This window comes from Leuresthes tenuis, unplaced genomic scaffold (genome assembly GCF_036924035.1).
Source record: "Leuresthes tenuis unplaced genomic scaffold, fLeuTen1.0.hap1 SCAF_20, whole genome shotgun sequence".
Lineage (NCBI taxonomy): Eukaryota > Metazoa > Chordata > Actinopteri > Atheriniformes > Atherinopsidae > Leuresthes > Leuresthes tenuis.
The window spans coordinates 13,057,524-13,080,801 of record NW_027325374.1 but is presented as its reverse complement, the minus strand read 5'-3'; the positions used below and the strand labels follow the sequence as shown (position 1 = coordinate 13,080,801).

The following is a 23,278-nucleotide window of genomic DNA, read 5'->3' as shown; positions in this document are numbered from 1 at the left end:
TTAAAGTCTGTTGTGAATTTAATGAGGTGGTGCATAAATTCAACACAACATAGTTTGAAGCTCTTAGGAAGTTAGACTACATTCATTCTTATAAGGCTGTAGGATAAGTTGCACAAAAACGTATCAACTTCCTTAAGAGTTGGCATTGCTGGTAAGGGTAGCAAAGCTTTTGTAAAAGCTCCCAGGAATGGGCGGTAATGCAGTGTGTATTGACTTCAAGGGACGATGCAGCTTACGGGACCATCATATGATGCACAGCAGCTCAAGTCACAAACTTGATAAAATGATGATCAGATTTATATCTAATTGGTTCCATAATTTCTGAAAAGCCAAGACCAAGAAGTCAGTACAGCACGTAATTCAATAACTTTGTTTTATTCATGCGTACAGGGACATTGCGTATGTGCATGCTTTAAAGTCCCACAAACATGGAAGGTTGGGGGAACTTGGGGCTTTTCTGCATGTCTGAAAATCTGTATTTAATGGCCCTCAGATGATGGCACTGTATTAAAACAATTATGAATTTGTCATGAAAATCACTGCAGGAGCTCAGGAACACCAACAGAAGTCATTGTCTGTGAACACATTTCACAGTGCCAACCACAAACACAGGTTAAAGCTCTATCGTGCAGAGTATAAGCCCCACATGAACATGTTGCCATGTCACAAATGTTCTCTGGAACAAAGCTCATTTAAAATGGACGGAGCCAAAGCACAGTTCAAAAGCCAACTTCTCTGATGGTATTGGGCAGCATTATCTCGGTAGTATTTCAAATAACATCCCCTAGGCGCTAAGGAATGCAGGAGTAAATATTATATAATTCTAACCTTAGTATTGATGCTTAAGAAAAACATGATGGTCAGTTTTTTTCCAGCTTAAGACAAAAATCTATCTAAAAAATGGTTATGCACACTTTTCTGTTCTGGCTTTAATTGCTGTAATTCACATTTCAGCCAGGGCTCCCTTCATCATTGCCAGGTGATTCAAAACGCAGTAGCAAGACTCACTACCTGGGAAAATAGGGTATGAACACATGAACCCTGTACTTTCCTTCCTGCATCGGCTCCTGGTTAGAATTCATACTAATTTTACAAATCTTACTGCTCACATTCAAAGCTGGCCTTGCACCAAAATACATCCCAGACTTATTGACCTGCTATTGAGATCGATGATACTGGCCTGCTAACTATTTCTCAGATCACAGTTTGTGACAACGAACTATCAGCCCTTTTCCATTAGATCTCCTTTCATATGGAACTGTTTGTCCACTTAAATCAGACACACCAAGTCTGTAGCTGTAGCTTCAAATCTTTCCTGAAAACGTTCTTCTTTGAGAAAACCTTTGGCAATGGAGACATTTATCACACATTTAATTATAGTGTTGTTGTTTTTTTGTGAGCACACATTTTACTTACCTTAACCCCTCTTGTACAGCACTTGGTGATATTGTCTATTACAAAGGCACAACTTCACAGGAGAAAATTCTGGATGCCGGATAGGCCTGCCTGCAGTCCAGACCTTTCATCAACTGAAATTATTTGATGCATCACGAAATGCTAAATGTGACAAAGGAGGACCTAGGACTGTTGAGCAGCTAGAATCTTATAACAGACAAGAATGGGGCCAACATTTGCCTCCCTAAAGTCCAGCAGTTGGTCTCCTCAGTTCTCAGACGTCTAAAGGCTGTTGTTAAAAGGATCCTAATCAGTGGTAAACATGGTCCTGTTCCAACTTTTCTGGGATGTGTTGTTGCCATCAAATTCAAGATGAGCAAAAAAGAATGAAGGTGTGAAGAAACAGAAATCATATGACGAGGCCTCTGATTAAGCAATAAAGTTGCAACTTTCTGTCTTCAGTCATAGATACACAAACACGAATGAATACAAACCACCATCACAATTATCACCATAGCTTGTCTGTCTCTCTCCCAAGATATTTTATCCTGTAACATACATATAGATACAATATATACACATGAAATGTGTATATATTGGATATTATCTGTTCACAAAAATCTTCTTTGTCCAGAGCAAATGTCCTGTCCCTATCTTCTCTTGTTATCTTTAAACTCTCCCTTTTTACCTCTAGTTTATACTAGCTCTTGATCACATCTTTCATATCATTGTCATGTCCTCCTTTTCCCTTAAACTATGAACTGCAATTAAAACAGGACCCTGAGTGCCTCTGCGGAACCACCAACAGCCTCAAATGTGACATGCTCAGGGTACAAGGAGGAGGGACCTTCTCTTGCTGAGCTCAGCTTGTTTCCTTTGGACACGGTGGTTACTGAACCAATTCTTCTTGTCATCATGCTGAGACATCTTTAAAATCAATACAGCAACAATTCATCTATTCTGTACCCATTAATGAGCACAAATACACTTTTTTTTCATATTGACAAAGCAAATACGGTACAACAATATAGAAGATTGTTGTTGATTTGATTTGAAAGTATGATTACCTATAATTCAATATGCAATAAAATGTACTTTAACGTAAGGTTACTGTCCCACAAAAAAAACAACATGCTAGTCAGAATTTGCTGGGTTAGTTTTTTCACGTTTTAAGACTGACTAAAGGCTCTTTTGTGAGCTGACACAGCAGTTCCACACCACACACAGCTTTCAAGGCTCAAACAGGACGCACAAATTAAACCTGGAGGTGAGGCATCCTGTGTTACAGGTGTCGTTTGCTTTTTTTTTTAGAACACGCTAACATGTCATTAAAATTATAGAAAAATTAAAAATGTGGTGCTTCCAAAATAACAGGTTCTGTCAACTATAACTCCACTGTAACTCTTTCCAGACATTCATTATATCTATGTTTTTTTGTGTAATCTGATTGTTGGTGAAATTACTGGAATTTTCCGCCTGGCTTTGTCTGCTAATGACTAACCTGTGAATAGAAATGCAGGCACGCTTGTGCTTACCAAGATGAAATGAGTAATTATATGAACAGAAATTATTGCTCTGAGCCCTCGCATAAGTGTATAACTAAATGGGGGAGTGTGTGGGTAGATAGATTATGTTCAGCCACACCTGAGTAGAACTTGTAATTATAGTCTTTTGCAGACTTTTACACACAGGTGTTGACTTTTCAACACTGTATACTTTACAGGCTGATCTTGGATTTAAGGGCTTGTTTTTTATGGGTTTTTTTTATTAGCTGGCAAACAAAACCTGAAAATGCCTCTCAGCATATTTTCATGTAATTCCAAATAATAACAACAATTTGAATAATTTGAATAATTTGAATGATAACAATATTAATTATGATAGTGTGGTTACAACAAGCTAAATTCCAAATTATAAAGGATCCTTTCCCTGATTTGTCAATCTCTTTTCTTGCCCTTACACTTTTCTCCTTGAGACTTCTGACTCAGGTCCCACCTTAAATAACCCATATCATTTTTCAGTGCACATGCTTTAGCCATACCTCTAAATGTTTATGTATGTAGATGGGATGATGTACAGGGAGCACATGTGCACATACCCTTTGTGTGCGTATGTTGTGCCAGTGCATGTGTGTGCCTGGTCTGCGGCAGAACGGGATCAGCACTCATAGAGGTCAACCAGAGAAACCCGAGAGTACAGAGGAGTAACTCCATCGCTTTTATCGACCAGGATGCATTCTCAGCATCTGTTCCCTCTCCACTCTCACAAGATTTCTTGGTCTCTTTCCTCTCTGAAGTTCTCTGCTTTCCTTCCTGTATGCTGCTGTCATTGTAATTTATTTTCTGTTGGACAGTTTAGGTACAGATTTGCTTGTAATTTTGGCACGTACCAATTTTCAAAAATGTACTTTTGCCAAAATATGCTTTACTGATTAGCACTAACAAGAATGTTTTGGAAAGAATTTCCATTTCTTTGTTAGCTGTTCACAGTGCTGACAGTTACAGTTTTAATTTATTGGAAAGTAGTACAACAGATCCACTACACCAACAAAAGATTTAATTTTAAGTTGGGCTAACGGTCTACATGTTCCCTTCATGGGCACAGCTTAGATGTTGTGTGGAGGTTGGAGATGAAGCTTGTGTGAGTTTACATAAAATTAGTCAAAGAAGGTGGAATAATGTTTAAATACTGAAATCCAAATGTATGAATAGGGCAGCTATGTTTGGTTCATATATTTAGCTTTCAGTATGCTAATAGGTACTTGTTTTGGCTCATTTCACAAGAGTGCGCCGCTGAGACAGAGATTTGTTAGTCTGGAGAATGCCAAGTCAGTGTTGAAATGCTCAGAAGATGTTTGTCTTGTTTAAAATGGAGTATATAAAATCCCTGAGGTACTGTGAGGTGAAAGAAACAGAATCTGCGCTCCTAAAGGGGTGCGTCAGTCAAGAAAAACCACATGACACAGAGACAGGAAAAAACTTCTCAGCTGACCCTCTTATTTCTGAAAAGTCTCTGTTAGTACCAAAGAAATTGATTGTACTTCGAAACATGGAACATTTTGATTCCTATTATCGCCTCACTTTAGAACTAATAGTACAAACTAAAATTGAATTACATAGACTAAATAACAAAGATGGTAGAGTCAGGACTCATGACTAAAGTGTTAACATTATCACAGAGAATGAAAGCACTGGAAAAGTCTTGAACTCATAGATTAGAAAAAAAGACTACAAAGTGGCCTTTCACTTTGACAGAAGTTAGATTGTCCCCCTTTGTATCACAGTGCAGCAATCCTACTTCAGGAAGCTATGGTAGATACAATATTTTCAGGGAAAATGAGTCTTGACTTGGCAAAGACACAATTTTCCAACGCATGCTGTAAATCATCATGAGGACAAAACCGTCAGTGGATTTTTGGCAATAAATTGACGGCACGAGCGAACCGCAAGTGTTGTGGTCACCCTTGCCACCAGAATCATTCACTCATGCCACATCACCCCTGAAAAATATCCCTCAGAATGTCAGGGGGCACATTCCTGAGGGATGGCAGGCGACTGCAGGAGACATTGGGTTCCATACATGTTTGGCAACTGAGAGACACACTCAACTTTAGAACTTCCCGAATCATTACAATACTCATACTGTGTGAAGCTGGGAGCAAGACTGTAAAGGAGAGAAGGTCATATGTGGCCATACAGCCAAACTCAGTTGATATATAGGCCAGTAGATGTGATGGGTCTAAGCTATAAGTCACACAATGAGTGACTGTGCAATACAAAGAGAGTGAATTGTTAAGTCAAACTGGGGTTGGGGATTCTTCACGGCTACTGATGTGGCAGCACTCTTGACGCATGAAATCAGGAATGTTGATGGCATTTTGCCCTTATATCATTTTTCCCCATTTTTCATCTGTCTATCAAATGCTTGTTGGAACAGAGCGTTCTCTAAGCTCCTCCCATATGCTAGGACTGTCCAATCATTGCTCATCAACCATAGCTAAGCCTGTATGGTCTGTTAAGTGTGCTTTCTCTACATAATAGAGTGATGAGCATGCAGCTCTTGAGGAGGGATACTTGATATTCAAAGTTCTTAGTGGGCTCTTTTGTTTGTTTTTTTTTAGCCTTTTGAAAAGCAAGAATATACGGCCAAAAGAATTGGTTCAGCATAAACTAAAAATGTGGTTATATTTAGAAGAATGTAGCTGAGCACTGAGATAGTCACCCGTCAAGCCAAACAGCATTTCATACATGTCAGAAACTCTGCCCTGGTCTTTCCTGAATTTAGAGAAATTTAAACGATGGCAATTCCAGCCATACTTTGGTCATTTGTTATGTGGAAAACAGACACATGCTGTACATAACAATACACTGACATAACCTCTGTCTGCATGTACAATCAGTGAACTATGTAGCCAACCAAGATTAAAGTTTAATTTACAGACTGTATGTATAAAACGGACAGCCACCTTTGTGTCATTTTCTTGTTTGCAGGTACCATATCAGAGATTTGAATTTTGCAATTTAATTGTCACCACTTTAGGCTCCTACGGGTGGTGATCACATTGATGATCACCTATGATGCCTCTCGCAAAATGTTGACTCTTGTCTTTAAGACAAAATTAGGTTTTGAAATTAGTCACCTTTGATATATTTAAAAGATGGATTGTCAACAACAGTGTACATCTGCCTCTTACTAGTCAGCAAATCTGACACAAACCAAAAAAAACCAAACTTACTTCTTCTTGTAAAGGCCAACCAAACTCAGGAAGGAAACAACTCCCTCCCTACTCACCTATCAACTCAAGAACAAAATGGACTTGACCCAGTCACTCCTCTTCCTCTAAACCTTTATCCTTCCATCTGTAATGTTCAATCAGTCATCTTATTGATTTCAATCCGTGCATAGAAATATCAGTGCCCGAAAGCTCATGCATAGCTCTGTGTGTGTATGTGTGTGTGCTGTGACTCAGAGTCAACTAATCCTTTGAACTTTCCTCTCGTGCGTGTGTGCGCATGAATAATATAACTGCACATGTGCCGCAAATCCCAACCTGTTGTTTTTGCTGCCTTTGAACCAGAGCCACAAGTTTTGGGTGACAGATTAGTCCGTACTGGTCCTGTCAGTCCTGGGTACAACCTCAAGGAAGAACAGAGCCATGAAGTGAAACTGGCCTTGAGGGCTGTAAGCCAGAACCTCAGGCTGATAAGAACAGGCAGCACCTATTTCGTCAAACTCAAGCATAGCTTGTTCAGCTTTAATTGTGGCAATGAAATGGCCTTATCATAGTGTGATAGCTGGCCGGGCCACTTCTACTAACAATGCAATTTTGAATAATCTTTCTCTGGGTTTGATTTCATTACCCTAAACTATTGTTGCTGCCCCATTACAGTTCATGCTCTTTAGTATACTTAAATATTTTGGGAGATTAAACCTAATCTCAGCTCCCCTGAAAGAGGAAAGAGGAAGGCCAATGAGCAGCCTCACACAGACAGAAGTAAGGGCTTCCACTGATGTATTACCATAAAAAGTGTAAAAGTGGGCATGCTCTGAAAATGTAGGCCTCTAAAAAGAGAATAAAGAGCAGTACGACAGATGAGAAGGAAGTAGATGTAAGTTTGATCCATGAAAGCATTCTGTCTATGAAACAACAAATATCAATATAAGTATTCATTAAAAATTTGTCAAAATCAGTTTCATCCTCAATCAAAGCATGGACTTTACTTTTTGATACAATTTTCTGAGGTGCCAAATCTTGCCAACAGCCTAAACATGGCTTCAGCTGTACTGCCACTTCAAAATCCATCCATTTTCTGTCCCTGCTGCTATTGAACTAGAGGTGGCAAATGATCCCTTCGGGTCATTTGCCACCTCCATCACAGGGCCACTCAAATACAAATGACCATGCACACTTACACTCACTCCTAGGGTCAATTTAGAATCACCAACTAACCTAAGATGCATGTTTCAAGATGGTCAACCTCAAAATAACATTACAAACTAAAAGCTTATTTGCTGTTAGGACTATGACAAATGATGATGCCTTGTGTTGAGTCTGCACAGTAAAGTTTAAGTTTGTATAAAGTCAGAGATTTAATTTTTTTCTGATTATGGTGTCATTTGCCACTGTGACACCTACAAACGTATGGCCCAAATTGTTTCACATGGTATTTATCCATGAGAAAGGCCATATTTGTTACTGCCAATGAGTAAAGATTTTGAAATGTAATTGCTGTGTTACACCACCGGAGAGAGGATCCAGTGAACTGGCTAAAGCTACTATATCTCAGACTAGCTCTGGTCTCTGTTCTTCCTTATACAAATGAGACCCAAACAAGTGCAATGCCTGTAACACCATTCAATTTTAGATATTTTGAAAAGAAAATGTAACACTGTCTTCAATGCCATCGTGCCATAGAGGCCATATCTGGAGAGAATCCAGAAAATGTGATTTATTTTCTAAACTGTTTTTGGTCTTAGATTTTTTTTTGGCCAGTTTACCTCTTGATCAGGTGCACAGCTTAGAGAAATTACCTAATTTGATAACATCAGTATCATATGATGCTGCTTTCATTGCTTAATGACATGACAGAAATAATCAAATTGCCAATAAATAATATGCTGTTCAAAATTCAACCTTTTATGACTTGCCAGATGCAATAGCTAATAATACAACATTTAGTCTTGAACAATATAGACTGTTACCCTGCCTGCCTTTCAGTTTCTTTTAAACACATGAAATTGTAATTTCTTTTTGCCAATATGTGACATGACAATAGATATCACTTTAATTAGATGTTCCATTAGTTTTTGTTGACTTCATTTTCCCTACTGTTGTTTTGACCCCTGAAAGGATTGTGAAGATTATACCATGTTGTTTATTACACATCTCAGGGGGGCTAATGCTGCCCTGTCATTCCCCTCTGCATACAAGCCTCCCATGATCTTCAACCTTTGACCATGCTCACTGGCCTTCAGATGAGATGAAGTCATATCAGACTTCTTCAGATAAGCATCTTCCCTTCAAAAACTCAGCTCTGTGGGGTCTAGCCAAACAAAGTCTGGTCAGTATTAGTACGTATCAGAGAACGATAACGACCCAAAACATGCATTAATCCTGTTGGAGAGGTTGGGGGAAATTGGCTTCCCATTTACCTATCAGATGAGTTTGTATCCACATAAAGAGCTATTAAGTCATCACAGGGAAAAAAATCCCCACTTGCCTAAAATGATGTTCTGGTCCTTCCACCGTCCAACTAAACTATGTATCTAGTGTCTCAAGTTACAGTTTGTCTTTTCATGGGCAGTGGCCCTCTGTTTGCTCCTCTCTGTCCTTCCACCTTCCTGATTATGTTTAGCCTTCAGGCCTGTGTCGCCTGACTCCACAACATTAATGGATATGGACTCTACAACATTAATGGACATCTGGCAGCGCCACAGATTTGTAAGCACCGATAACGCTTCTGCTTTGGTAAAAAGATTACATTAGGAATAAAAGGCGCATGATTGGGTTACAGTAAGAAATAACATATGACAATGAAGCCCATATGCAGTGGGCTGTAAGTCATCATGCTTGGAATCAAAGCAAATTCACATTAATCATGATATATACTTAGTTTGTTATCTTAAGGATGTATTAGCATTGGAGCTCTGGCTCCTTATATCTTGATCTCGGATGAATCATGTCTTCAAACACCACACTTCCTTTCCAGAGACCACAAGCTGAAGCAAGCTGTTAAAGTGTCATTCTCAATGTAAGTTTTTTTTTTACAGCAGCAGGGTACTTAGTAGAAGACATCAGTGCATGGTGTGTCCACTTTTGCTTAGTCTTTTCTTTCTGTGGTCTATTTTCTTAGTGTCTTTTAACGCTGGAAATGTACTGCACTATTTATTAGCCTTGTATGTTGCAGTAACCCACATAACACTCACATTATGTGCTCAACAAAAAAATACCTCTTCTGTGAGTATATTGTACAGACTGGGTAGATCCCTTGAAATTATATTTAAAGTGTTACTCAGTGTAGCTCAGTACTTAAAATCCATGTATCTTTCACCACTTTACTTATTCTCTATTTTAAAAAAGCGGAAATACAAAACAAAGCATAATTAATCTCTAAAGAATAATTAGTAAAATGCATAAATATGCCGGTGTGACAGGGCATAACTCAAAAGGACAAACAAACAGATAACCCGTTCACTTTCAAAAGCTGGAGAACCACAAATAAGTGAAGCATAGTCTATGTTAGCTTCTCTTTCTGTTTTACTCATTAAAGCGCCTATAAGTAGTCCCAAGGGCTAAACCAGAAGCCCTCACAGGCCACACAAGATCATGGGAGAGGTACAAAAGACTCCCTTTAGCCCGAGACTAGCTGTGTGTTCGTCACTGTGATCACAACATCTTTTAGACTACTGCACCAACGGGCTGCATGGCTGACCAACAGACTCCTTTTATTGTCATCTCACAAAAGCGTTGATTTAATCTATGAGGCTTCAGTTCATTGGAATGAGAAGTGACTGTAGTCATAAGGAATTTGTGATTTGGAGTGTGATACCCACAGGGTGCAATGATATAAAAGAAATTCAGAACCATGTTCACAGATATGACCTCTCTCTAAACCCTCAATATTAATAAAGACTGTGGTCTTTGTTTCTTTGGACGGGATGAGTCCGTGTAGACAATGGGACAAGCTTCCGAGTGGCATTTAGTTTGATGAGCCAACAACTCCTATAGTGTCAAACTGAGATGAACTGATTATGTGGCGGATAAAGTGGATGTCCAGTGCATTGCACTGTCTGCTCAGCAAATATGGGCTCACAAATATTCTTTTCACTTCATTCTGACCCTGAGCGTTGATCCCAGTCAATCAACTTTACTCTGCACAGAAGTTCATCATAAACTTGCTCAGTGTTTAGATATCAGCCCACAGCTATTTGTCAGACAGCACAGAAATCCTTAAATAAGTGTTTTAATTGAGGATAAAGAATATAATCAAAGTTAAAAAGTCCTGCTTTATCCCCGGGTTTTTTCAGCAGTAAACATTCTCTATTTTTTCAGCAGTAAACATTCTCTATAGGGCTAGTTGGCCAAAACTGTAGTGTGGTTGTCGCCGTATAATCTATTTCTATCTTTTAATGATGGATGTTGAGTGTACTGAGAACATTGCTGCATTTCTCAGTGTCGTCTGTATATAACAAGAGAGTCAGGCTTGTAGCACTTGTCACCTGTGCTTAGGCTTTCTTAGCCTCAGCCTAATTTTTCATTTAATTTGGATACAGTGTGGCAAGGGGGTAGAGTTCTCTTGTTATTGGATGCACCAGATAATTTACTTTAGTTCTGGCAATGTTGGCAGAGAAGCTAACTTGATTCTTTAGCTCTGAAGTTATTGCATATAGTTGGAGTGTCTTACCTGGGAATTCACTAAGAGCAATTTGAATAGATATGATCTTTGAACTCATTAAACATTAATTGCATGCCTTCTTCGATTAGCTGCTCCTGTGTTGTGTATGTTGTGTTTCTAGAGTGATATTCTCTCTCTATATATATATATATATACATACATATATATATATTCTCTGAGAGTAATATAAGAGAGTAATATTGATCCTTATATCGAACTTGTCCCAATATCAAAATGTTAAACTTTGGCTTGAACACAAAACTATTATATTGCTAGCATCTATTTTACAGAAATTCTGTTATGCATATAGCATAAAATTATGCTGTAGAAGCCAACTACAGTGTAAAAGAGGGAACATGTCAGCTCAGCAGTAAGTATTATAAGAAATGGTATATCAGAGACTTAAATAGACAGTAAATGCAAGAACACTTTTATTCTACCATGAAATTCAGCTAATTGTCTTACCTTGACAAACCGTATCACTGACAGGGGTGCAGGTCTGTAACACCCCTTCATCATCACAGGTGGTGCACGGGATGCAGGGCTCTCGAGAACTTTCCTGGTCTGAGTAAGTGTCCCCGGTGCACTCCTCACACACTGTATCACGGTCAGGCTCACAGCTGTACAACATGCCCCGACCTTCTGGACATTTAGTGCAGGGTTCACACTTCTGCGAGATCTCATTAAGGTAGAAGCCATAGTTGCACACACAAGTAGCGTCATTGGAGTCAGTGCACGGTGTCTCCATGCGATGCAGGCCTTCACATTGTGTACAGGGCTGACATTTCTCTGTGTGACTGAAGTTTTCAGAAAAGGTTTCACCTGTAAGAAAAAAAATGAACATTTAACTTGGACAGAAAGATTTGATATTTTCTTCTTTAGCATCCATAAGGACAGAAATGTCCCATTATCAGTCTGATTCATACTTGTATCTCTTCTTAAAAACAAAACAAAAAATGAAAACAACCACATTCATGAAAGAAAAAAATTTCCGATTTCAGTTTTAAACAGTAAAAATAATAAAAAGACAAATAGATGCAGCCAACCAAGTCCTGCGTCATGGTGCCTTTTTTCCCTATTATACCATAAACATAATTCAACAGAAATTAATTCTGCTCTCTCTCATAGTGAATAAGGATCTTGTATCATCTTATCTCAATGGTGCCTTTTCAGTAAAGGCAAAGTTGCTAAAATATACATGAAATAATATCTTCTTGCAAGTAGCCACATCAAGCGGTGCTTGCTTATAAAACTTGATTTTTAAAGAAAAATTCTACTTTTCAATGATCATTTTGAAACCAAATGACATAACTTATCTTTATTTGGAAAATGTTATCTTCATTTGAACATTTCCTAAAGTGCTTTACAATATTTTCAGTTTTTTTATATACTTTGGAAGAACAAATTTGAATATATATAGTTTTTAAGTCCCCAATATCAGAAAAATTGACACTCTAAAATCTAAATAAAATCAGAATCTCATAAACCAATATTCTATTTGCAATAGGGAATTTCTGAAACTGAATTTCTTGAAACTTTTCAGCTCATCTTAAATTTGACGTCTAAAAAAAGTTGGTACAGGGACATGTTTACCACTGTGTGCATCCACTCCTCTTTCAACGACAGTCTATAAACATCTGGGAACCGAGGAGACCAGCTGCTGGACCTTTGGGAGAGAGATCTTGTCGCATTTAGTTTGCATTTCTTTTATAGGATTCTAGCTCCTCAACAGTCCTAGGTCTTGCTGGCAGGCTTCTACTACGAAGCCATTATTTTTGCCATAGATGCAGTGTGCAGTTTACCACTGTCTTGTTGAAATTGTTTCAATATAGAGGGCTACCTCTGAAAAAAAAAGTCATCTGCATGGGTGAATATGTTGCTCTAAAACCTTTATATATCTTTTTAGATGTGCAAGCTGCCAGTTTCATAGGCACTAATACACCCCCATGCCATCAGAGATGCAAGTTTTTGAACTATGCACTTATAGCAAGGAAAATAGTCTCTTTTCTCTTTAGTCCAAAGGAAAGAACATCCATAGCTTTGATTTGAATTTTTGATTTGTCAGACCACAGAAGAGTTTTCCACTTTGCTTCTGTCTTTGAAATTAGCTTTTTAGTGCACAGAAGACACCAGCCTTTCTTGATCATGTTCGCGTATGGTTTCTACTTTGCATGATAGAGCTTTAACCTGCATTTGTGGAGCATCAGTGTACTTTGTTCACAGACAATGATTTCTGGAGGTGTTCCTGAGCAAACAGTTATTTCCATGAGAGAATTGTGCCTGTTTTTTATGAAGCACCGCCTGATTTCCCAACAGTCATGGGTATCCAATTCTGACTTTTGCACATTCCTTGAGCACAGACATACAGATTATCTGAATCGTTCCTTAATATATTATGTAGTGTGGATGATAGAATATTCAAAGTTTTTACAATTTGATTAAAAGTAACAAAAAGTAGATGCAGCTATTTGTTTGTTTTTTGGCAGATTGCTGAACCTCTGTTCATCTTTACTAGTATGAGACTCTGCCTCTTGATGGTGATCTTTTTATATCCAGTCATGTTACTGACCTTTACTGTTACTGTCATTAAATTCAAGACAAGCTAATATTTTCTTCATGACATAGTAAATACTGCATTACAAATTGTCCCTGACATGTTTACTGTTTAGAATGATCAACTTAAGGTTCAGCTATGAATTCTGTTCATACTTTTTTACTATTTGTCAAGTCCTGCATTTCAGGCAGAAAAAGAGACAAGCCATTTCAATTTTGAGACATCCAAGGAGAATAATTTCCTCCAAACGTTCTAGGAAGACAATCAAAATGTTAAGCAGCAAATTTTAGTGCAGCTACCGGTGGCTAGCATTAACACATTCCGTTAGCTCTTGGCTTCAGAACGCAATGCAATGTTTCGACCCATGTAGTGTAAAAGTAGCCAATAGTATGCTGCTCTTACTGTAGTGGCATATGCTGATCCTGCTGTGGTCGGTCCCTGCTCTCTCACTCTGTTTTTATTTATAGTTTTCACAGATTCCTACCTTTTTTAGAGTTAGGATCATAAAAACTTCACATAGTCATTTAGTTTACATATACCCTAAAGGAAAATGCCACTGCAATGAGGTCACTAGGAGCAGGAAGAGGTTCCTGGAATATAAATGAACTGCAACAGTTTCTTGAAGGGATTGAAGCACTTTTTTTTTTTAATATGATAAACATAATTATATCACATATGTTTTGGATATGTGCACGATTTCATAGGACAGATATATCTGCAAAGGATGCAATCAATACTGCATGTTTTATGGAATTGTATTTCAGCTACATAGAGAACTGGGAAATGCACTAAATTATGCAACAGACCCATTTGTAGAAGCAGTTTGTGCGTGCTTGTGTGTGTGTGTGTGTTGGTCTGTGTGTGTGTGTGTGTGGGTGTGTGTGTGTGTATAACTCATAGCGAAGATCAGGATAGGCTGAAAATATTACTTTAAAATCTCTGTCATATGGCGTACCATATAAATTCTTATTCAAACTGTCATTTGACAATTAACATTAATGTTGTACTAAATCAATCTAATACCATACTGTAGGGTGTTGAGAATGTATGTTGGTAAAATTTAACATGTTTCTATGTATTGATAACTCAATAAGTTGACTAATCAAGAAAATATATATTTCTAATTAATCAAAACTTTAAAAAATGGTTATCTCTGGCCCCAAAAAGCTAAACTAAATCACCAAAATGGGGTTTTATGCTCTTTGGATTTTCTCTTTTCCTTAAAAGTATAGCTTTTTGTATGTGTAAAAGCTCTGAAAATTTGATATTCCACTTTGTATGTAATGTAGGTCTTTGTTTCTTAACTCATCTATGCCATTGTGCAACACATTTGTATAATGACTACCTAGATAGATACGCCTCAAACAAAGATTGAGCAGCTGCTTTGCACTCTACAAATTTTGAGCAAATCAGTTGACCGATCAGGGTCAAGCAATCTGATCAGGCTTTTAGGGGAGGGGATCTTAAAGAGACAGGAGTATTACAAATAGAAGATTGCAAGAACAGTAGCGGTGGTGTATAGTCTGAGACAAATTATCTTTCTGAACATCAAAGTATAAGCCAGTACTTTAGCATAAGCTTATATGTACATATATATACAAAAGATTATATGACTGACTAAACTAATCAAGAGTGGCTAGTATAGTAAATACTATTACTTTAACTATAAGTAGGCTGTTTTGTCTGTAAAATATCAAGACAAATGGTCATAAGAATTGTTCAGACCCTAAAAGTTAGCTTCAAATTTACTAAAACCTAAAGTTATTCAATAACATAGTGTTATTCAGTGGTAATCAGCCAATTTTCACTTTTTTAACACCTTAAACTACACAATTTTCTAGACATTTGCTAAACAAGGATCATTGAGTTGTTTTATAGATTGTTACAGATAACCATAGGTCAAATTTTATTTTCAACTCCAGACTGAGTTGAGGTTGGAGACGGGAGGCTATTGGTATGCAGTCTCCTGGTAGACTCTTTACAGCTCAGTGTCTCACAGCATATCAAGTTTTAACTCAGAAGCCCACCAACCACAGTGAATGCTCTGATGATACAAAGATTAAAATGGAGATGGGGAGAGATAGACACTGAGCAAAGACATAGACAGACAGAAAGAAAAGAAAGCACCCTGTCATTTGAGTAGCAGATGAATCCAAGTGAGCAGTTCTGTCTTAAATTGACGGTGTCAAATTTGGGCTCCTCTTATTTTTGTTTAATTATGTTTCAGGGGTGGACACCAACAGGCCTTCTCACTATGTGTGCCTGTTGGTGTCCAGTTATGTACTGCTATCCCCTCACCCAATCCCCATAATCTCTTACAACACCCTCCCTCTCTTTAAACAGACACACACACTCAGACTGCCCTTGCTACCCCCATGAGTGCTCTCAGAGCCATTATCATAATGCCATGCATCAATAATGCAAGTCAATACATTAATAACACTGGCTGCAGCATGGAGAGAGAGGTGGGTGGAGGGGGAGGCGATGGAGGCAGATGGAGGAGGGGGGGTTTTCTCCTTCCTCAATAAATCATAGAATAACAGTACTTTTGCTGCTGGTTTTACAAAGAATCCCTCCCTTTGTTTCTCCACCCATATAAGGACTCCTTACTTAATCTGCTCTGAACACTATGCAGCATGTGGTGTGTGCGCACGTGGGAGTTTTTTTTCTGGACATGTTTGTACGTGTGTGTGTGCATGAACCACTAACTCGCTAAGAAGTTTGCCATGTCTCCATTCCAGCTGTACAACTGTACAGGTTCTGTTTCATCTCCACTTATCTGCTCATTCATCCGAACGCCTCTATGTGTTTCAGCTGGCCTTCGTTTTTAGCACTTCAGCCAGGTCCCTGTTACTGTCTGTATTAAATGAAGCACTGATCCTGTGTGAAAACCGATGCTATCAACTTTGCGACATGCATGAAACAACACATGGAAAGGCATCTCAGTGGGTGGAAGTTAATGTTGAGTGAGTTTTAGAAAGAAAGAACGCTCAAACTAAAATACTCTCGGCCTCTAATTCTTTTTTTTTTTAAGATTTAAGGAGTGAACAAAAATAGATTACAGGTCAAAGGCACCTATATAAGTATGTTTTTGATTTGTTATAGTTTAGAAAAAAAGTTGCTAAAACAACACTGGTGAAGTGGTTCAGATTTGTTAAATATTTGCTAACACTGGCAACAATATCAGGCAAACCTTTACATTTATATATCTCAAAATAAGTTGAGAATATGTGTGTAAGCAGTGAAGTGCCTCTGGAAAGGAAGATGAAAAGTTTTTAAGTTTTATCACAGGTCCAGGGATAAGCTAAGGGAGTTACTACCAGGGATAAGCTAAAGGTGCTCCATTCATGGTATACCAGAATAAATATGACGAGCCTGAAAGTGAAAGTGAATCTGAGCTTTTCAAGTTTTAGACTGTAAAGAATCTCCTATGTCCTGCAGACATGTGTTGGGATGCAGGGAATCTTCCTGTCATGCAAGATCAGCTTCTGTCTAATAGGCTCATGAAGGCTAATGTATGCTTCCTTGCAATAAAGAGGTTCATTTCTGTCTGGTAACAGATTCAGAGACATGACATGACCATAGTCACAGCACACTTTCTTAAAAATTTTCCTCCACCAATTCGCCAATTAAGTCAATTTCATCTGTTCAAAATAATATTTGAATATGACTGGGAGGAGATTGTTTGCATCTGTTGTGGACATCACTCACTGTAGAGTTATGTATATAATTTTGCATTTGATTTATATAAAGCATTCACATCTGGAGGAAGCATGAACTAAATTTAAGGCTGTTTCCCCATTCCAAATGTGTTAGTTTCATGTTCAGGTTACACTTCCCTACTCTCTTTGTTGGGGTGAGCTGTGTCAGTGTCGTTGACCCTCAACAGTTATATAAAACAGATTATAAAACAGCATTTCTTATGTTTGGGGCCATGGATCAAAGGGTAGAAGCTTTTTAATCAGTTTGCTGTTAATGCTGGGCAATTTCTGGTTCAAGTGGGTACCAAAGGAACCAAACGTTGGTTTATCGTAGGAAATATTCAGCCAAAATGTAAGTGTCCTACAGTCATAACCAAAGCAAAGAAGTTATTTACATGCTTGTTTTACAGATCTAATCTATATGCCTGACGTTTTCTCAAAATAGCAAAATAATGTTATCTGATGGAGAGTTATTTATTTTGTATTTCTTCATGTCCATGATTGAGTGCACATGGTCTGTCACTGTCTGTTCATGTCTGAGCAAAACAAGTAGAATGATAATTATCACCATTGAAAACCTCCCTGTTGTGCAACAGAAAGCCAGAACCATCTGAGACATCTCTAATAAGTCATTTGGAGCCTAAAATGTTAGCTTTTATACAAACAGATGAGAAAATGATCTATGGTAAGTAGTTCAGTGTTATCTGGTAATATATCAGGGGTATATAACTCACATAATTCCACTGAAGTCCAACACATATGAATGAATAATTTTTCCATCTCCACATTCTTTACGACTTCTCTCATGACCTATAGACCACATAATTTTCTGACTGTGGGACTCCTTCGTTCATGGATTGCTATCATTCACTGATCCAGAGAGGTTGACAGCTACTTCCTGGCCTGGACTCAGGATGGCCAGGGAACTCGTACAAGGAAAACTATGAGAAACTGTCCGTGGACAAATCCTGATCTTTACAGGCTCAAGCAAATCTTTGACCTACATATTAAGTTATACTGCCCTATGTTCAAGCATTAATTCACCTCAGAGACAACCTTAACTACTAGTTTGAAAACTTCTGTTACTTCTCATGTTTACAGTACCAGATTTGAATCTTCTATGCTTTATATCATTAGGGTCTATAATATGATTTATCTGATGCTCTAACTGCAGTTTTTTGTTGTTGTAGATTTTTTTTATCTGCAACATCTGGAGCTGGTCCCACCCTTGTATCACTGTCCTCATGCTGTCTTTCAGTCTGATGCAGTCTATCTCCCTACATGGTAAAGGCCAAGAGAGGGGAAGCTGTGCTTGAGAACAGTTATGTCTGGCATTTTGTTTACTTTCAAATATGCAACAGAATCAGTCTTTATATTAAGTATAAATTCTGCAAGTTTTTTTTTTAATAATGTGGCTTGTTATGTTTGGTAATGCATCAACCAATTTCGACTGCAGCTCATGTAGTGCATGCAAATACCTTTGGTAATCCTCTAACTTTTTTACTTTATTCAGTAAGGACAGACTATCTGGATCGACAGCCATCAGATTCATTTGAATGTATCTTCCAAAAACTTGTAAAACTAATGGCATCCCTAGCTGTCTCTGCTGTGCACTCAGTTATCATGTTTGCATTATGGTGCAACAGATTACTTCTCAAAAAGCCTGTACTACCAGAAACCAAAAAGACACTGTGCTGTTTAACAAATTAAAAAAGATGTTATGGTGTCACACAATAGTATTTTGGACTATTTGAAAGCGGCAGTGAAAATGCAAAATACAACTAAAAGTAATGTTTTGCAAAGCATTTAAACTCTACATTTTATTGAACATAGTGCAACACACACACACATATATATATTTTACTTTTTTTCTGGTTTCCTCAGTTCCAAGTGTTGTTAAAAGAAGAGGTGACCCATGAATGTAGCAAACATGCCCCTGTCACAACTTTTAATTTACATATTTTTCTAGTATACAGCCAGTGTTTGCAGCCATATATACAATCGAATTACCATTTCGCAATACTCACTGTCAAGGCACTGAACACATGTAGTCTGAGTGGCTCCACAGGGTTTGACGACGCCCTCGCCGGGTGGACACTGCTTGCAGCATTCTCCATTGGTCGTATACTGTTTAGATATACAATTCTCCATATTGGCCAGAGCCCCAACCTGCCGGTCAACAGAGAGGTCATGCATAGCAACATTTACATCCAGAAAAAAACGTCAAATTATAAATACAGAAACACGCAAAAGTTCTCTATTTATCTGCAAATTCCCAAACTTTGCATAATGTCTCAGTCGAAGAATTATTTAGCATTGTGTGACGTGAGTAGTGAAAATACAGTAAATTTCCTTCATTCAAAACTATTTTAGAAGCTAATAGTGGCGGGGGGGGGGGGGGGGGGGGGGTGGAGGAGGAGTGGGGGGAGGCGGTGTTTCGTAAGTAGAGGGAATGGAAAGAAAGGGAAAATAAACAAAAGCCTTTTTTCTCTTACGCTCTTATTTTTTTAATCTTCTTGGATTTATTTTGGAACCACAAATCAGTGATTCCCAGCCAAGAGGGTCAGAACATGGGAAAACAAAATGAATTTCCCAGGTTCCGCCTGGATTTTCTTGGCTCTCGTGAAATGCATAATTGGTTATCCTGATCTGTCTTCTGAATACAACCTGCAGAGGCAAAAAATCACTCAACACGTGGACGCATGGGACTTGTAACATGAGGTCACAAAGGGACGTGGCTTAGATTAAAGGTTCACATGCCAAAAACATTGAGAAACCACAATTTTCACTACAGGAGAGCATAGATTTCATGCAAACACTAGTTTATACTTGTTCATTTACAAGTACAAACCGGAGATGCATTAATCACAACATCTAGACAAAGCTAGAGTTAAGCTGTTCCTATCTTCAAACATTGTTTAAAGCGCAACTGGTTGAGTGCTTTATCTTGGCTGTTGACAGGTAAATTTGTTTGTGCAAGCCTCTGCTAATGCATAAATGCATGAGAATATACACACCCATGCCTGAGCCTGGTCGTGCCCATATTTAAGAGAAAGTTTTGAGAAGACGTGTCCTCTTACATTATATCACACTAAATCTTTCTCGCACCAGTCTGCTTTTATCTTTCATATTTTGCACACCATCATCTCCAAAGCAAACCTTGATAAAAGCAACTATTGTGCTCTGACAAAGTGTAGGCCTCTTTTTATTTCTATTTAGATACAGGAGATGGTTTTGTTTCAGAACAGCATGTATGATTGGGAGTCAGACAAAGAAAAAAATATGTCATACAGTGAGTAACAAATGAGTCAGCTTTTTCTGAACTGAGTTCTTTGAGGCACATCATATGTTAGAATGAAACGTACACTTTCGCAACGTGTGAGGATGTGCACACACATGTTGGTACAGTATACTGATGAGTGCATTTGTGCAAAGGTGGTATGCTCGACATAAATCGTCAGGGTTCAGGTGTGCCAGGAATGCTGCTGACAAGAAATGGAAGTTTTACAAAACATCAAATGTTCCCTCAGGCACCTCTGAGTCAGCTGACATTTTATGTCTTTGTGTGTGCGTGTGCACATGAACGTGTACACACACATTCCCTTTCGCCCATGATCACCCTTGTGTCATGGCCCATTCACCTTTAAGACTGGTATTCAATCCTCTGTTCTGTGTGTGTTCACAGATTTTCTTAAGATGTTTTGCGCACCATCATTTGTAAACATTCTGCATCTTAATTAAATGAGGAAGACTTTTAGGAAACAAAGTCAGCTCATGTTCATCAGCTAGAACTGATCACATGTAAAAAAAAAAAAATCTCTCTGTGGGAATATTTTTCGTCACTTTCCTCCAGTGTTGTCCTCAACACAGCAGCACATACTTTTTCTTATGCTCATATTACACAACAAGTATTCATATAAGCGTGGCTAAAAGCCGTCACTACACACGTTCATCCCTCTCCTGCTTCCCCTTACGCGCTGCACACGCCCATCGACACATTCTCACAAATGCCTCAACAAACCTTTCATGTGAACAAACCTGTTCTAAAATGTCACTTTTGAAAAGACTCCAAGCTCCAGCGCTTGGCATCTGCTTATTTTTTCCTTGACCCTTTTTTTTTGCTCCAGGTGTGGGTGCAGCCCCGCACCAACTCAAAAACCAAACCTGAGATTAATGTGCGCCACTAATGTCTGCTAAATTGTGCAAACTGGTGAATTAGAGGCTATCGAGATTTTAGCAAACAGTGTGTGAAATTACAAGAAAACTTTATGCAGATGCAGAGCTTAGCAAGTTGTAGCTTGACACAATTCGTGTAACTGTTTTTTTTAAAGAGCTACACTCCTCAACTTTTGACAGCCAATTTCCCTGAAGTTTGAATAACAGGTTTGATTAACACACACATCTGCAGAAGCATCTGGACGTACAACTTCAGAGCTTAAGATAGTCTTACTACAGCTTTGCAACATTTTAAATTGGAGACAGTTAACCTCTGGACCTCAGCTGTCAGCGCTTGTTAAGCCATTACACATTGGCCTAATTCTAAACCGGACATGGATCCTGAACAGCACTGGACACGCTGGTGGCAAGAACTTGATGACCAACAGAACTGAATCCTCACCTCTTAAGATGTGAGAAGAAGAGGCAGAGAGGCATAAAGAGAAGATAGGAGTGGAAGAGTGAGGAGGAGGAGCTGGGGGGGGGGGGGGGGCTGGTGGTCTATCAATATTGTATGTGCTGAGCCAGCAGAGGATGCATACCCATCAGTTGGAGCAGCTGTCATGTATCAGGGATGCAGCCTGTCCCTAAACCTGGACCTTGACAAGCTCATGACATGACTGACCGCCTGCCGTCAGATTACGGAAAAAGCATTTCCTTCCTGGGCCTTTGTGACCTCAAAATAAATCAGAGAGATTATAAACGGAAACTCTCAAGAGTTTTTGGTATCCTCTGGTACACAAAGGATTATTATCCTTTGTGTTAATAATCTTAATAGTTGTTTTTCATCCTTCTCATGTGGTCATGCTGTTACTCCCTATGTGTGTGAATGGTGTGGTTGTGTTTTGACTCTTGAGTGTTTGTTTGGTTAGTGTTCTTAGTGTGAATAGGAAGTCATGTGGTTCTCTATAAAAAAAAAAAAATCCCCTAGTGACAAATGAGGGATTTGTGATATTGGGCCAACTTTCACAAACTCAGTAAATCAGAAATTTCCCAATCTCTTTCTTCCGTGATTGAGCTCCTCCATGGTGCCCACTGCGTCAGTTATTGTCCTGCTGTCTGTCTGGGACAAATGTAACTGAGACAGAAGCTATAAAGTATCAACCTGAATGGCAGCAGCATACATCTGTTCTGCTTTACATTGTCAAGCCAGGGCAGAGGACAGGACAGGCGCAGGTGTGAGATATCTTTACCAGCAACTAAACCTAATAGAGCCAACACCAAGTACCATAAAGTATGTGAAGGTCGTAGACAGTGGAGATGTAGGGAAATATTACACTTTTGCAGTGATCTGTTTAGGAATATTCATGTAAAAAACTAAAGATCGCGACAGGTTAGAAGGTAAAAACTTTCTCACAAACTCACGCCACTTATCAAAGTGCTCTTATTGGGCTGTACAGGTGCGCAAAGTTGATGGCAAACATTTCGCGAAGTGATTATAAAAGAGGCTACTCACCACTCCAAGTAACACTGCTATAAAAACGGACTTCATCCTGTGTCTTCTTTGCATCTCTCCAGTGGGGGGGTCAACAATCGGATGCAACGCAGGAGGATGCGGGTCTCAGTGACTTCGAGGTGAAATAATCACTGCTGTCATCGCTGCGTCTTTTTGCAATTATTTATAGTTTTGTTGTGAAAGAACGGCCGAGAGAGAGAGGAAGAAACTCTCCAAGTGTCAAGTCGCTGACAAGTGAAAATAAGTCAGTCCATAAACACTGACGACACACACAATCTATGCGTACACTCGACGCAGATCAAACTGACCCATAGGGTTTTGGTCTGTGTGCGCATGTCTTGCACCGAGCTCATACGGCAGAAGCGCTCAGCTCAACAAGCTTCAGGAAAGCAGTCATCTCCTATCCACGCCCACATGGCGCACACACGCACAAGAGCTTCTATCTTAATTACCTTAAATTATGCTTCAGGATATTATTGTTTCGTTTGACAAACCAGTTTTTTTTTTTATCACCAGACAGATTACGAAAATTTCAAATCATTTGTCATGTTGTCTGCTCTGA

The 23,278-nt window shown here is 38.7% G+C and overlaps 1 protein-coding gene across 1 annotated transcript in view; it reads right to left on the bottom strand.

Annotated features, from left to right (window-relative positions):
- Positions 1-23,078, bottom strand: part of ngfrb (nerve growth factor receptor b) — a 34,262-nt gene extending 11,184 nt beyond the window's left edge. The window contains exons 1-3 of the mRNA XM_072373409.1: positions 22,717-23,078; positions 19,073-19,214; positions 11,256-11,612 (exon numbers count right to left, since the gene is read on the bottom strand). Of these exons, the coding sequence (XP_072229510.1) occupies positions 11,256-11,612; positions 19,073-19,214; positions 22,717-22,770 (553 nt within the window). The 5' untranslated portion in view covers positions 22,771-23,078. The remainder of the gene's footprint in view (positions 1-11,255; positions 11,613-19,072; positions 19,215-22,716) is intronic.
- Between the last annotated feature and the right edge of the window lie 200 nt (positions 23,079-23,278).